Below are 17,813 nucleotides of genomic sequence, written 5' to 3'. Positions count from 1 at the left end.
CTGACACATAAAGTAATTCTGCAATTGGGAGTCCCAACATGGGCGGGGCTATGTGGTAATAAGGAACTCTGCCTCATTAGAATGACAACAGAGGAGAATGCAGGGTACTTCTGAAAGGCTATACTGTGGAACTGAAATTTTAATGACGTAGTTTGACAGGAAGGCAGAAAATGAAGGACAAAATGCCCAGGTATACAGATTAAGAATGGGTTAGTAAGGTGCGAAAATGTGGACGAGTGGAAAGCAAATGAGGAGTAAAGAAAATAGACAGATAATGTGTGAGCTGAAGAATCTTCAGAAATCGAGAAGAAGGTAAGGAAGGAAGACAGGACATGAGCCTGAGTTTGGTGAGGACATTGACCTGATTAAGAAACTGTGATAAGAGCAAATAGAATGTAAATCTTGAGAATTCCAAGATGTAAAAGAGGAACTTCTGAGACAAAGTGCACAGAGAAATAAAATTAGGAATTAAGGAAAATAAGGTTTGGAATAACAGTGATATGATGAGCACTGCCTCTTGACTGTCATGACACCAAAATAATCGGTGCAAATAGCACATTGGGCCTCTCATTTTAAACATCCTGGCCTTTTGGGTGCTGCTACCAGACCTGGTAAATACTGACACCACTGGTTGCAGAATATAACCAGTTTCAGTACTTATTACTCACTCATTCTCAGATCCACAGGTCGAACATACCATGAAGTACCGGAGCTTGCACACTTGTTAACCATATTTTTTTACTCTTTCCAGCACGTAGAAGAAGAACTTGGTGTCTGATGTACAACACCATTTTTATGGTTGCACTCCACCAGCTCACAATATCACAGAGTCTGTGACTGCAGAGGGGTCTTTAATAGCCAGTAAATCCTATTGTTAGTCAGAAATGTTTTTTCAAATCTTAGATGAGTTTTTGTGACGTACTTTGAATTTCAGTTCGGAGGAGCATATAAGGTGACCCCTCCTAATTTGCATTCATAATCACAAGTAGAGTCATAACCCAGTGATTGAATCCTGGCACCAAATTTGGCACCATTTCCTGCTTCCCTGATATCTTCTTAAATGGGAAATATATTCTTTTTAAAAGCATTACCTGTTCCTTTAAGGAACATGAATTACCAGGCTAGTAGCTAGCAGTACATTTTTACAGGGGTACGACTCTTACACTAATGACAATAACAAACAACTAGCAATGGCACAGCCAAAAGGTATTGCTGATGTGACTTGATGTTTTGCCAATGTTATTTGCTGCAGCACTTCAACATCAGCCGAGAGTAAAGCTTTTTGGCGATGGTGTGCAGCACTGAAGTGAAACAAGGCCGATGACGTGCATACATGGTGCTTGCGCGCCTATGTGTCCTTATGCTACGGCACAGCAGCATGATAATATATGCATGCAAATATATCAATGCTATAGACACGTATGTGTCACCACGCATGTGCGCATGCAGCATGACACGGCCACCATTTCATTTTTTTGTTTTTTAATCTAGCACTTCAAGAAAGCACAAGCCAACCATGAAGGGGAACATGATACAATATCAATTTAAAGGTGCACAAAACCACAATTATGCTCCATGTAAATATATATTTTTCTACAATAAAAAACTACAGAAATTAAAAAAAAAACGATGTGGGCTTCGGCAGACGGTAGCTGTCACACCCTACAAAACATATAAAAAGTTACTTTTTTTTAAGCAATGCAGCAAGTTGGGTCGGAAGGGGAGAAGTGCTTGATAGTATTAATGAACAGGGAGAAAGCAACAGGGATGAAGGCAGGGGAGAAAAGGAGGGGCCTGAGATATCAAGGGGGGATTTTAGGAGGCAACAGGGGTATTAGAAGGGGTTAAACAGCAGAAGAGGGAGAGAGCTTGAAAATTATTGTGGAATGCTGAAGTAAAAAGTAAAAAGTAGTTCCCTAATGTGAACAGTGGAAAGATACGTGTCATTGAATCAAAAGTATGGTAAATAAGCTGTTCTCCAGGAGAAAAACAAGTGTAAGAGGAAGGAAAGACATCCTAAAGGAAGCAAACAGATGACAAGGACAAGAAGGCCAACCAATTTGTAAAAAATGGGTTGTCTCTAAAATGCCTGTAAATTTCAGTATGGTCCCTGAGACGTCTATTGAGAATCAGCAGCTATGTAGAGAACACCTGAAAAGCAGGACTAGGGTGAGAGAAAGCTCCAGGGGCCTCATTTATGAAAAGTGACGCATCGCTGCGTGAAAACAGCGATGCATCACTTTTCACTGCGCACTCCTTGCGACATCAATGATGCGTCATATTTAATGTATGACGCATCATGTCGCAAGGACTTACAGATACGTCAGTATTTCTGACGTATCTGTAAACGCAAAAGTGACGCATTGCTGGAGTGTGTCACAAAAGTGACGCAACTCCAGCAATGCGTCCTTTCACATGGGGAAAGCCCCATGTGAAAGGGCTTGCGTCAGTCTTACGCCTGCTGTTAGGCAGGCGCAAGATTTTGACGCAACAGCATCCTAAAAGTGACGCAGTGAAATCTCATAGATTTCACTGCGTCACTATTAAGAGGCTTTTTGCGGAGGAACACCCCCTCTGCATACATTATACCTGACGCAGGTATAATGTGGCGCAGGGGTTTAAAAAGTGACGCATCTACCTAGATGCGTCACTTTTTAAATATGGCGCAACAAGGCGCATATTTTAGGCCGCTGGTGCGTGACAAAAAGTGACGCACCGGCGATGCAAAACTGATGCAAGGCCTCATAAATAAGGGCCCAGCTATCTAATCTCTGAATTGTTTTTTAAATAATAGTGCTTTGTGGCAAAGCTAAAAAAAAAAAACTTTTCTCAAAATTTTGTACATAATTCTTATTATTTTCATGGAGGATCTTTTGTTGAAATTGTTAGAACGTGGTTGAATTTTAAGTCTAAAGACCCAGGAAAAGTTTTAAAAACTAGATAGAATTCTAGAAGTTGTGGTGATTGTTGCACTCATACTGAGAAAGTTGTGTCAAACAGTACATTGTAATACGCACCAGAGGAATAACTTTGGTGAAGATCGGATGGGATTTAAAGATAGCTTTACATTCATTCTCTGACTCATCCCAATCCCCATTCACTTCTACGATTTTCCAAATAACTCTTTCTAGACTCGTCTCTCCTCTGTCCCTCCTTGGCTCACTTCAAACCTCAATTTACTGCTTTGATGCACAAATAGCATATTCTAAACTCTTCCCTCATGTATCCTCCTTTGATTCATCCCAAACGTCATTTTACTATTATGATCTCCCTAACACTTTCTTGACTTTTCTCTAGTCTATCTCTCCTTTATCCCATTCAATCAAACTATCAGATTGACATGTCCACCGCAAAACGTTAAGAACCTATATTTCCCTATATTAATCTATCACTAATCCTTTTTAGGTTCTGGGGTAGAGTGCTACTCGCCGAAAAGTGCTTTAACACCTAATGAGCGGTAGTAATCTCTATATAAATACAATTACAACTACAATTTGTGGACTCTCTCCCAAAGATTCTGTTGTAAATGAGTGGTGTGCAGTGTGTTTTCAACCAGATTATACTACGAATATTGGTGAAAACTGAATAGCATTTAAATATAGCTTAGTGGGACCTGTGGGAGTACTCCATCAATTAATTAGAAAGAAAATGAATGGTGAATGATGACTTTCAATTCAGGATCTTTGGATTGTAGCAAATGGTTCATTTTTAAGCATCGTTGAGCAAAATCATCAGTGGGAACTGGGATAGTTTTTAAAAGCTGCTCTTTAGACATGAGCTACGGTCATTACATAGAAGAACAGTGCACATGCATAAACAGACAGAGAGGCATAGCACAAAGACAGAACACACAACAATATACGCCCGCTCTTCCTATTAATTTGGGAGCTCCTTAGTGACTATATCTGGTTCTGGTAGGGAGTTATTAGTGCTACAATCAGCATCAGCAGAGGAAGATAAGGCATGGTTCATTGGGTGAGTAGTTGAACCCTTGTGGTCTGGTTGTGCAGTGCTAGTTTGATCTGTATATCCTATAACCAGACCTCTGCAGAAAGCATCCTCGATTCAAACCACTGGGACATGATTCTCTCGCAATACCTCTTGGCACAGACTGTGAGATCATACACCAGATGTTTTTGTGTGCACTCTCTTTCCAAAGCTGCATATGTAGTTCTGGACCAATCCATCTCAGCAGGGCTGCTGTAGTTTCCATGGATAGCACCATCACTTCTCAGCAGGACTGCAGTTACTTTAATGAGACTGATTCAAAGGTTTTTAGCTGAGCTGCCATATGCTCATTGAATGGTGCCAACATTTCTCAGCAAGGCCACCATATATCATCACCCAAGGCCAACATTTCTCAGCAGGTCTGCTTTTTATGTTGTTGAACAAGACCGACACTTCACAGCAAGGATGACATACATGTATTGGACAGTGCCAGTACTTATCAGCAGCTGCTATACTTAACAGAAATGACATTCAATGCAAGGCTCTCTTAGAGGGTGGAGAAAGCTTTAAACTGGAACACAGATCAGGAGTACTACTATAGGCCAGTCATATATTTTAGCCAACAACATTTTGGTTCCTGTAGGTGTAGGTTTGCTGATCATATTCATTTTGGGTCAACAGGTGAATGAATGAATGAATGAAAAAGTATTTATCCAGCGCGACTTTACCCATAGGCATCAATGCGCTCAACGATGGTATAGGCTGTGAGGTAGGGGAAAGGAATTACAGATAAGTCTCCCTGAAGAACCAGGTTTTCATGGCCTTACGAAAGAGAGAGTCAATCGACTGACCTTTAATATCCGCCGGAAGAGTGTTCCAGATCACACAAAGTGCTGTAGGCTACAATAAATGAACTGTTTCAATTTAAGCCTCATAGCATGAGGCCAGTTGGAAAATGTCAATGTAAGTTGCCAGTTGCCACCTGTGGCTGGGTATTGTTGAAAAACAAGGGTCGATGGTGTGAGTTCAGCAACCTTATGTCTTTTTTCTTTTATAGAGATGCTCTCAAACTTCTTGGCTACAAAAGTGAGCGCCTTACCAATGTGAGAGCTGGTTTTCTTTCATTTAAATGCATCGCAGTTTTGGCTTATGCTAACTCAAGAGATGTTTACAATGGCCTCCATCTTGTTTCGACATCATCACAATCAAGTGTCCTGTGTTATTGTTCACTCTGGTACATGTACAGAATTGCAAGACGCACACTAAACAACTGAAAACCGTTCTCAGGGTCCTCTCTGCTGTAGTACAAGGACACCTCAACTGTCCCTGGCTATGTGAATACAATGTATCTATTGGACTGCCAATCTAACTGCAAGAAAATTTGTGTGTTTAATGTAAAGCTCCCATGATGGAATTCTCTGCCAGGTGAAAACCAAACACACGTCTTTGTAACTGAGCAGTCATTGTTGGATGGACTGTATGTGATAGAGGCATAACCAAGTGTAGGCTGGAAATAGGGGCACTGAACTCCAGGTGGATGGGCTGTGGCTCTCAACCTATTCATCCCAGTAATAAGTCATGTGGTAGCAGCACATATACTGATGCTGCAAGCAACACTTCCGGGTGCTGTTTCTGGTTGCAGGCTCTGAAGTACTGAAATATGCAGGGGGTGCTCCTCCGCTATGGAGGAGGAGCACTGCCCCACTGCTCTTTGAGCAGGAAAAATAAAACGATAATAACATAGTTATTATTGTTTTATTTTTCTCAGGTTCGGGGCGGGGTTAAGGTGGGGCTGGAGGCACAGGGGGAGGAGGTGTGGTTTGCACACTTTGGGCCCGATGTAGGTCACCAAATACCGGTCGGTAACGGCCAAATTTGGCCGTTAACGACTGGTATTTGGTGATTGAGATGTAGGGGCCATTATTTTACAGATTCGGTAAATTTACCAAATAGGTAAATTTACTGATTCTGTAAAATACCGAATCGGTAATTTTACCGATTCGGTAAATCCCAGATATAGGTAGCGCTGTTTACAGTGCTACAGGACTTCAGAATTCGGTATTTTATCACCCAATACAATTGGGTGATAAAATTCCGAATTCAGGTGTACATGCACAGATGTGCCCTTAGGGCATGGATGTGTGCCACATGGCACACAAGCCTGGAATTGGGGTGCTACAGGGTATCAAAGTGACACCCTGTTTACCCTTGCAGGATTCGGTATTTACGAATCGGTATTTCCCATTGAGTCCTATGGGCTTCAAGGCCCATAGGAATCAATAGGAAATACCGATTCAGTATTTACCAAATCGGTAAATACTGAATCTTACAGATTCGGTAATTCTAAAATAAGAATTACCTACATCTGCCCCCTTCCTATTTACCTACTCTTAAATACCGAATCGGTATGATTCGGTATTTAAGAGTAGGTAAATAGGAATTACCTACATCGGGCCCTTTGTATCTTCCCCACCAGGTTGCATTAAACAGCCTGCTGGGGAACATGCAAAGGCCTCCACTCTCCACCTGAGGGTCGATCCACGGCGCTCAGACCAACCACAGCGCTGCATTGCAGCATTGTAATTGACTGTGGGAAGCCTGGGTGCTTCCTGGTTCCAGGACTCCCAGAGAAGCAGAGGAAAAATGCGGACGGCATTAGAGGTGAGTGTTTTTTCCCCTTATTTTATTTTGTCCAATGCTCCCTCCCCTCCCCCCCCCCCCCAACCCTCCCCACAAGGCCCTACCCCGGCTCTCCACCCTCATTGCCTGCCAGCCGCTACTGGAAATATGTCTCTTCCGAATGGAGCATAAAAACCAGAACCTTTTAGCCAAAGTGAAACTTGTGCCTTAAAAGGAATGGTGCTCATATATTTTCTTAGGGGCAGAATCCTTTGCGCATGCAGAATGTTACATTAGCTTATTGCTAAATGGGAAGAGTTCTAAAAAAAAACCTAGGGTTGCTTTGAGTTCCTAGATCAGCAGCGACTACCCTAGCCTTTTACCTGTAGGTTAATTTGTCTTAAGCCACCGTACTGTTACTTTATAATGTTGAGATGCCTTTATTTTACTTGTACAAGTGCACTTTTAGCTGCCCTTTCTTTTGGATAAGGAAATGTCTGCTCTCATGAAATGCTTATTCCACAGAGTTTGTCTTTCACTTTAGCTTGCGCGCTGTGTTTATTGTTACATGCTTGATGTTTTGATACAAGTGGAGCAGCAGAAAAGAACAGTGGCCCAGACCCGCCTATCGTGAAGGTCACTTAGAGGGGCTAAACAGAATACAGCCCCCTCTACAGACTTGTGAGCTGCTTCAAAACAATGTTTCCCGTTTTGGAGCAGGAACACAGAGATGGATGTCTGCTGTCCTTTGCATGCCACCATCCCTGAACTCATATCCTATTGAAGAAGGGCACAAACAGCGACCTGCCTCATTAATATTCATTCGGAACATCATTCTGCAAAACCCCTGAGAAAAGACATTTTGCGAAACGTCCTATAAGTAAGTGGGTTGCATCTCAGAATTACTATCAGGTCACACATTTTATTTGTGATCTGACTTTTGCAGCTTACCCATGCTTTCAAAGGGAGCGGAAGTCAGCCATGCTGTCAAAGGCAGCAGAAGTGAGCCATGCTTTCAAAGGCAGCGGAAGTCAGCAGAAGTCAGCCATGCTTTCAAAGGGAGCAGAAGTCAGCCATGCTTTCAAAGACAGCGGAAGTCAGCAGGGAGCAGAAGTCAGCCATGCTTTCAAAGGAAGCGGAAGTCAGCCATGCTTTCAAAGACAGCGGAAGTCAGCATGGAGCAGAAGTCAGTCATGCTTTCAAAGGGAGCGGAAGTCAGCCATGCTTTCAAAGAGGGTGTACTCATTCGTCATTTTTGCTTGCTATGAGGATACATGCCAAAAGGAAACCAGCTGACTCTGCAATAAGTATATCCCTAGTATGTTTGACATGTTCAAATGAACTTGAATTTAACAAGTATGACCACATTACAACATTTTACATTTTAAAGGTAGATTAGAAATGGTTCCTAGATCGATAATATGGTTGAGTTAACATTGTATTTCCTAATGACAGGATTGACTTCATAGACATAAACTACTAACGTGTTTACATTATTAAAGAACATCATCGGTGATTTTATTTCTGAAGATTGTTAAGGAACAGGGCAGTGGCGAAGGTAAGGGAGAAGCAGTCACACCAGAAACAGGCACTGTGAATGTGGCTTCTTCTTGAATACCTATTGTTTTTAATTATGGAGAGCAGAATGCAGATAAATTATTATAAATATATATATATATATATATATATATATATATATATATATATATATATATATATATATATATATATATATATATATATATATATATATATATATATATATATATATATATATATATATATATATATATATATATATATATATATATATATATATATATATATATTTTTTTCTCCCCAATGATGCGGCACTCAGCGTTTATGGGTTTATAAACAACAATTCCTTTATTTCTCCAGCTCGGACCAACGCGTTTCAGCCATCACAGGCTTTGTTCACGGTAAGTGAGCTTTTTTCTATGTCCACTATTTATCCCATTTCAAACAGTTAGGGTGCATTATGGGATTTGTGGTCAAGTTACATTTCATGTTTATGCAAATTGCAGATAGCAACGTTTTTAGTAGTATTTACAGATTTAGAAACAAACGCTCTGCTTTACGCGCTTTGAACATTTTTACAGCCCCATATTAAATGCATATGTAGACATTTTCTCAAGTGTAGGGTATCGTACCCTTTTTTTCAATTACAGTTCTCATTCAACATTATACTTTTCCCAATGTCTGTCGACTACTCGCTGTTATAGTTTAAGTTTTAAAGGGATTGTTCTGGATGTCGAGTTTTCAAACCAGCATCATTAAACTGGGTATAGTACCCTATAGTACAATGATCGAATCTTAGTCTGCATATGAATCAAGTTATTATTTACAATTATTCCAAGTGTACATAGAGTTCCTCATCGAAATTCATCCCTCTCGGCATCTTGGTCTTTAGTCTGATTATGAATTTGGATTCAATTTGTCTTAATTTGCGCAGTCTGTTTCCTCCCCGTTCTCCCAAGTTCACCATGTGTATGCCATAGTAGGACATCGATTTCCAGTCTCCTTTTTGACATGATATCATGTGTTTTGCTGTGGCATATGCCAGATTTTTGTTTTTTACAGCTCGGATATGTTCTAGGATCCGTTTTTTCAGGGCACAGGTTGTGCTTCCAATGTAACGTGAACCACACTTACACTGTATCACATAGACTACATATGTGGAGGAGCAGGTAATTTGACCTTCTATGAGTATTTTTTTGCCATCCGATTCATCATATGTGTTTGTATTCAGGCCAATTTTACATGCTTTACAAACATTGCATTTACGGAATCCATTTCGTTGGTTGGTTAACCAGTTGTTTGTTCCACCCGGTTTTCTCAATTTGAAGTGACTCTTTACCAAATGATCCTTTAGGGACATGGGTTTTTTGTAGCTCATTTTTGGTCCGTCACCTATGATTTTCTTCAAATCCGGGTCTCCTGCAATCAGATGCCAGTATTTTTGGATCTTGTTTTTAATGATGCCACTCTCTTTGCTGAACGTTGTCACGAATCTCGGTGCTTCATCAGACTTTTCCTTTACTCTTTGTGTAGACATAATCATAGGCGGACAAAGGCGGGAATATCGTCTTAATGAAAACAACAGACTATGTACAAGAAGCTAAGAGACAGCTAGACAACCGAGACAACTATTCTAAACTGTCAATGAGTCCGATTAACCAAATGACGTTGCATCTAAATGGATTAATTCACAAATGGCAACAAGATGGATTATTGGATGAGGAAGAAAAGAAATTCCTAATGAATGAGCACCCAATAATCCCCACAATTTATTTTCTGCCGAAAATCCATAAGACCCTCACCAACCCACCCGGCAGACCTATTGTGGCATCGTGTGAAAGCCTCTATGAGAACATCTCACAATACGTGGATCTGTTCCTAGCGCCAATCGCCAAAAGCATGAGTTCATATATTAAAGACACTGGAGACTTTTTAAAGATCTTGGATAATATTGCTTGGAATGAGAACTACTTATTGATAACAATTGATGCAGTTTCACTGTACACTTCGATAAGACATAACATTGGCTTAGAGGCTTGCAATTATTTCCTTAAGCAACGAAACATCGGAGAACGTAAACACACAGAAATGCTCATGACAATGATTGAGTTATGTTTAACCAACAATGTATTCTTATTTGATACCCAACTATACAAACAAGAGTGTGGAACTGCTATGGGGATTTCGTTTTCTCCCAACTATGCTAATGTGACTATGGGATGGTGGGAGAAGACCATTGCATGGGATCACGCAAACCTAACAGACCTGGAAAAAATAATACTGTGGGTCCGATTTATCGACGACCTGTTCATAATTTGGAATGGAACCAAAAAGGACTTTGAGGTATACTTTGAAAAATTGTGCAACAATGACATTGGGCTACAATTCACTCACTCCATCAGTAAAAAGGAAATCGATTTCCTAGATATAAAAGTGTACGTAGAGAACGAGCAGCTACAAACTACACTTTTTCGGAAACAAACGGCTACCAACAGTATCCTCCATGGAACAAGCTTCCACCCACAACCTCTACTGGCGAGTATCCCATTTGGCGAATTTATTCGCATGAAAAGAAATTGCTCCGTAGAACAGGATGCAGAAAATAAAATAATGGAAACCACAGAAAGGCTAAAATTGAGAGGATACAGCAAAAGAACACTTGAGAAGAGCAAGAAAAAAGTGGAACTGAAAACAAGACCTATGATTATGTCTACACAAAGAGTAAAGGAAAAGTCTGATGAAGCACCGAGATTCGTGACAACGTTCAGCAAAGAGAGTGGCATCATTAAAAACAAGATCCAAAAATACTGGCATCTGATTGCAGGAGACCCGGATATGAAGAAAATCATAGGTGACGGACCAAAAATGAGCTACAAAAAACCCATGTCCCTAAAGGATCATTTGGTAAAGAGTCACTTCAAATTGAGAAAACCGGGTGGAACAAACAACTGGTTAACCAACCAACGAAATGGATTCCGTAAATGCAATGTTTGTAAAGCATGTAAAATTGGCCTGAATACAAACACATATGATGAATCGGATGGCAAAAAAATACTCATAGAAGGTCAAATTACCTGCTCCTCCACATATGTAGTCTATGTGATACAGTGTAAGTGTGGTTCACGTTACATTGGAAGCACAACCTGTGCCCTGAAAAAACGGATCCTAGAACATATCCGAGCTGTAAAAAACAAAAATCTGGCATATGCCACAGCAAAACACATGATATCATGTCAAAAAGGAGACTGGAAATCGATGTCCTACTATGGCATACACATGGTGAACTTGGGAGAACGGGGAGGAAACAGACTGCGCAAATTAAGACAAATTGAATCCAAATTCATAATCAGACTAAAGACCAAGATGCCGAGAGGGATGAATTTCGATGAGGAACTCTATGTACACTTGGAATAATTGTAAATAATAACTTGATTCATATGCAGACTAAGATTCGATCATTGTACTATAGGGTACTATACCCGGTTTAATGATGCTGGTTTGAAAACTCGACATCCAGAACAATCCCTTTAAAACTTAAACTATAACAGCGAGTAGTCGACAGACATTGGGAAAAGTATAATGTTGAATGAGAACTGTAATTGGAAAAAAAAGGGTACGATACCCTACACTTGAGAAAATGTCTACATATGCATTTAATATGGGGCTGTAAAAATGTTCAAAGCGCGTAAAGCAGAGCGTTTGTTTCTAAATCTGTAAATACTACTAAAAACGTTGCTATCTGCAATTTGCATAAACATGAAATGTAACTTGACCACAAATCCCATAATGCACCCTAACTGTTTGAAATGGGATAAATAGTGGACATAGAAAAAAGCTCACTTACCGTGAACAAAGCCTGTGATGGCTGAAACGCGTTGGTCCGAGCTGGAGAAATAAAGGAATTGTTGTTTATAAACCCATAAACGCTGAGTGCCGCATCATTGGGGAGAAAATTGTTAAAAGGGCCCTGATCCGGCCCCTTTGCAGAGCACCCACAGTTGTGCGCCCGGAGCCTTTGGATCGTCTTGGTGGAGATATATATATATATATATATATATATATATATATATATATATATATATATATATATATATATATATATATATATGGCATTCTTCATAGGTGTGGCTACTTTATACGTTTTTCTCTTGAAGGTCGAATATCTACCAAAGGGCAATCTTTGCTGTTCAGAATCCTGTGCCCACTACCCAACTAAGTACAGCTTGGGACCCGCCTGTTACAGAATGCGTTGAAGGGTTGAGCATAATTGCAGAGCCTCAGGCAGCTGATGCAATGTGTAGTCTCCATGCATGCTATATAATGCTATATAGATTTAATATAACGTTATTAACCATTTAAAGTTGGAAATTTAAATCGAATTGGGCACAATACCCTTTTGAAAAACATCTTCAGAATTCAGACTGCTATTTCGACCTTTGAAGAGATGTTTATTTTTACACAAACATTATAATATGGCTGATTTCTATCACAGCCTGTGAAAATCCAGTCATCTTCCCTCAATGGGGAACAAGCATTGTCTTCTTCTGTCTCTTTCCCCTCTAGCCAACAGAATGGATGCATTGTTCTGCAGACATCCTGGAGGGGTTATTTCTAGTACCTACAGTTTTTACAATCCATCTTGTGCCTCTATGTCGCTTATTGGGTTCTGCCCACTTGGTGCTATGGAAAATCAAAAAAATATGTTGTTACAAAAACAAACAAAAGTGCTGAATGATCTGAGCACTTCCCTATATCCTGCCGTGATCTATCAGATGAAAGACATACAATGCAACGCAAAAAAGCATATTTCAAAACACCCCACAATGCAACATGCATTCAATTCTCCATAAAAAACAACAGGCGCCAAGAAATCCCATCTGACCTCCTAAGCCGGGCCGCAGACGGTTGTCGTATCCATCCAGGAGTCGGTCAAGAATGCGGGTAAAGATGGTGATGTTGTTAACTTCATTTTCCTCAATGTCTGGCGCATGTTTCGGCGACAACCTATGCATTTGGGCAAGAAGAATACATCATTGTAAAAATATGACTTCGGAATGTTCTTCTTTAATGTTAAAACAAGCGAGTCTCTGATTAAACAAAAGTGATTTCCATTCACACCATGTCCTGATTTTACAACCCTCTGCGGTAAATTATTGATGCTACTAAATAATTCAGAGATACATTTACTTTATCTCTAAATACTCAATAAGCACAACTGTCAATCAGCAGGATCATGTGAATAATTGCATCTTAAAACTATGCCTTTGTCTGTCGAATCCTCTCGCTTCGTTCATTATTCTCCTTACTCGTTTGGGAATGGTGTCTAGCTGAAGGGGCCCAGCTCCCAAATGTATACGGTCCTTCTACATAGCAAGTAAATGCACGTGTATGGAAGGATGCTGTGGTGCTGGAGGCTAACCGATCAAGAAGGTATTCATGACTTAGTTCTGTATGATTCAACTCCAGATTTCCCTTCCAGGGGGTTTGTTTAAAATACATGAATAAGTATTTGGAAGTCAATATGTATCATCCTCTTCAGGGTGGGATCATGTCTATATCTTTTTGCATTGACGCTTAACACCATACCTTTCAATAGAAAGACTTTTTATTTATACAAATTAAGACTGATTTAACGTAATATTTATATTTATTGAATATAGTGTCCTAATTTAGATCATGAAGGAACAAAACTGAGGGGCATATTTACAATTACTGGCGCTTTCCTGCAAATTAGCAGGGATGCGCCAGTAATTGTGCACCATGCCTCCGCCACCCATGATGCTGCGGCGCACCATGGGGCAAAAACGGCACAGATGTGTCACACATCTATGCCGCAAAGGTGTTGCATTGCTGGAGTTGCTTCGCATGCGCGACGCAGCTCCAGCAATGCTCTGGGGGGCCCATTCTACTAATGCTGCGTCAAACCTTACGCCTGCTCAAGCAGGCGCAGGGTTTTGATGTAGCGTTGGGCTAAAAGTGACTGCGTGAAATCTTGTAGATTTCACTCAGCCACTTTTAAGAGGCGTTCCTGCGCAGGAACGCCCCCCCGCGCAGGAATACCTCCTTAAGGTGCAGGGCTTTACACTGTGACGCATCTCCCAGATGCGTCACGTTGTAAATAGCCCGCACCATGGCACAACATTTGCGCCGCCGCTGCATCACAAAAGTGACGCAACGGCAGCGCAAAAGAGGCGCAAGGGGCTAGTAAATCTGCCCCACTATATTTAAATCTAATACTGAAGAGTATTGCAATGTGACCTATTGAATGCACCATGAAGTAATTTAGGGCTTCATATACGAATAATGTATTAGTGAAAGGGGTTGGAATTTGCACACCGTCTTTTACTGAGTACATTTTTATTGAGCAAAACGGCCTATGTATTAGTAGGTTGGTTCACAAAATACAGAATGGATTGCAATTGGACCTATCTCAAACATTTTAATGAGGCATGTTGCAAATTGTGACCCACTAAAATTGGCTCAGATCACAGGCATGGTCGCCTGCTGTATTCTGTGATTGCTTTTAAAAATATATATATATTTTTTAAATGCAGCCTGTTTTCCTAACACTTCCCTGATGTCTACTGGAAGTAGTAATAGTGTCCACTAACATTAACAATACAAATGTATTTATTTAATGAGGATGTGATTAGCAAACAATCTCATAATGGAAACTACGCTGCACACTAATTTCTTATGTCCGACTTCACCACCTTCATGTTTTTCCAAAAACATTCAATACAAATACTTACATATAGCTGCGCTTTGGACAAATCATGTCATCCCTTGATCTGTTTAACTGTCATTTGCATTTTGCCTCCCTCCACCCCATTCAGGAGGGGGCGATGGGGGAGTCCACTTCCACACTGGTTTCTCTTCCATGTGAGTGAAGCATTTTTTCTTGTGCACATCTGCCTGAAAAGAAGTTTGCTTCAGTGCTAAGGTGCATTTAAGGCAAACTGTCTTTCATTTCTGCTTTCCTTTGATTTTAATTTTTTTTATTTTTAGTAATGTTTGCGAAGAGCCGTTTTTTACTTACATATCTAATCATGCATATGTTCGCGAACATATGGACATCACCATTAGATAGCAAAATTTTTACTTCTGCAGTCATGCCACAGGCAGGCCGTTTTTTCCAGGGTATTACTTATTTATGAGATTGGCAAACATAAGGTAAAATAGCCAAAGTAGAGTGCAAGGTATACCATAACTTACTCAGCCTGTTTGACTTGACCCTTTTCGCAGGCTTATCCCCAAACGTTTAGCCTTCTCCGTCATATTTTTTCTGACCTTTTTTTGCAAATCAGTGCTAAAGTGCATATGCTCTCTATGTAAATCTTAATGGTGATACGTTTATCCATGATTGGTCTTTTTGATTTACTGGGAAGTCCCAATTAAAGTGCACTGTGTGTGTCAAGGGCCTGTAGATAAAATGCTACTAGTGGGCCTGCAGTGCTATTTGTGCCACTCACATGAGTAGCCCAGCAAACATGCCTCAGGTCTGCCACAGCAGTGTTTGCAAGTGCAATTTTAAACTGACATGTCAACTTGGCAAGTGCATCCACTTACCTGGCCCACTCTTACCTTTTATTACTTGTAAGGCACACCACAAGTAGCCCAATGTAGACCCGTTGAGAGGGTGCAGTGTAAGCTGGAGTGTTTTGCATCTCCTGATAGTGAATTACTGCTAATTTTGCTTCTCACTATTGCAAGGACTGTCTATACCATAGGTTTTCATTGGTACTGCCATGTAACATCTTACAAGTGTAACTTTCAATTGGGAAGAGATTGATATTTGGAGTTTGGGTTCCCTGAACTCAGAATTTAAAGACCCATCTTTCTGTGAATGTGGTTTTTAAATTGTGTTTCAAAATGCCACTTTTAGAAATTGCAAAAAGAACAATTGATTGACAGAATGCAGAACAATGTCATACATTCACCCCAGTACAGAGGTCTGGACCTAAATCCATACATTTTTTGCTCCCCATTTCTTCCAGTTTGAGCCCAGCCATATGCAAATCAGTCTTGACACTGCACCCAATGGGAACAGTCCAGTCCAAACTTCCAGGCCAGGTCCTCTCTGGACTAGAAACAAGCATCCTAAAATCGGTTTCGGGGTATCACCCTTGATCTGTCTGAATAGCTTGAATCCAGAGACATGGAGAGCACGGGACCCACGTCTGTGCATACCTGTCCCACTCTGGGTGACGAATGCAAAAAGAACAATTGATGGACAGAATGCAGAACAATGCCATACATTCTCCCCAGTAAAGAGATCTGGGCCTAAATCCAGCATTTTTTCCCCATGCCATTCCAGTTTCAACCCAGCCATGTGCAAATCAGTCTTGTGGCCAATATTACCAGTCGAGCCCGAACTACCAGGCCAGGTCCTCCCTGGACTGGAAACAAGCATATCCGTCCAACACAGGGTAACAAATGCTGGCTTGCCTTTTTGGGCTGGATGTCCAAAGCTGCACAGGGTCAAAACTGATTTGCATGTAGCTGGGTCTGAAATGGAGTGGCAAAGTGAGCTAAAAAATGATGATGGATTTAATCCAGATCTGTGACTGGAGATTAGTGTCTGAAAATATTCAGCACTCCGTCCATCATTTCTGTGTGTTTGCTTTGTTCACCCTAAGTTGGCAGGGTATGCCCAGACATGGATCCCATGCTCACTTTGCCACTGGATTCAAGCTAGCCTGCTGATGAGGGGTGTTACCCAAATACCGGTCTCAAGATGCTTGTTTCTGGTCCAGGGAAGACCTCGCTTGGCCGTTCGGACTAGACTGCTCCCATGTTGCACAAGGTCAAGACTGTTTTGCATATAGCTGGGTCTGAACTGGGGTGGCCAAGTGAGCTAAAAAACAATGATGGATTCAACCCAGATCTGTGACTGGGGGTGAGTATCTGAAAAGTTCCAGCACTCCATTCATCAACTCCTTGTGTTTGCATTGTTCACCCTAAGTTGGCAGGGTATGCCAAAACGTGGATCCCTTGCTAACTTTGCTAATTGATTCAAGCTAGCCTGGCTGATGAGGGGTGTTACCCCAAAACCGGTCCCAGGATGCTTGTTTCCAGTCCAGGGAACACCTGGCTTGGCAGTTCGGTCTGGACTGTTCCTATGTGGCACAGAGTCAAGACTCATTTGCATATAGCTGGGTCTGAACTGAGGTGGTAAAGTGGGCTAAAGAACGGTGATGGATTCAACCCAGATCTCTGACTGGGGATGAGTGTCTGAAAAGTTTCAGCACTCCATCCATCATCTCCTTGTGTTTGCTTTGTTCTCCCTAAGTTGGCAGGGTATGCCCAGACATGGGTCTCTTGCTCATGTTGCCACTGGATTCAAAATAGCTTGGCTGATGAGGGGTGTTATACCCAAGACAGACCTAGGATGCTTATTTCCATTCCAGGGATATCAGGCAGATGCTAGCAGCATACCCAAAAAAGCCACTAATCTTTACAATATCGGCCAGCAGGGACAATGACATGAGGAATGTTCCCTTCTTCCCCTGAGCATCCCCCACACAGAGGGAATAGAACACCGCTATGTCAGGGAGCACCCCGGGGAAAAAAGGGACGTGGAGACAACAAGAAAGGCTCTGCAGATATGGTCTCTCAGAAGAGTGACAATATGTAACTAGCGTAGCCCTCACGTGGTATGTTGCAATCCTTCTTGGACACTGTAGTAGGAAGAAAACAACAAAGAA

General features: G+C 41.1%; 1 protein-coding gene across 1 annotated transcript in view; it reads right to left on the bottom strand.

Annotated features, from left to right (window-relative positions):
- Positions 1–17,813, bottom strand: part of GABRA3 (gamma-aminobutyric acid type A receptor subunit alpha3) — a 1,805,986-nt gene that overhangs the window by 1,389,517 nt on the left and 398,656 nt on the right. The window contains exon 3 of the mRNA XM_086964657.1: positions 12,989–13,110. Within this exon, the coding sequence (XP_086820783.1) occupies positions 12,989–13,110 (122 nt within the window). The remainder of the gene's footprint in view (positions 1–12,988; positions 13,111–17,813) is intronic.

This window comes from Lissotriton vulgaris, chromosome 4_1 (genome assembly GCF_964263255.1).
Source record: "Lissotriton vulgaris chromosome 4_1, aLisVul1.2, whole genome shotgun sequence".
In the NCBI taxonomy this organism is placed as follows: Eukaryota; Metazoa; Chordata; class Amphibia; order Caudata; family Salamandridae; genus Lissotriton; species Lissotriton vulgaris.
The sequence above is the reverse complement of the archived record's forward strand: the minus strand, read 5'-3'. Positions and strand labels throughout refer to the sequence as shown.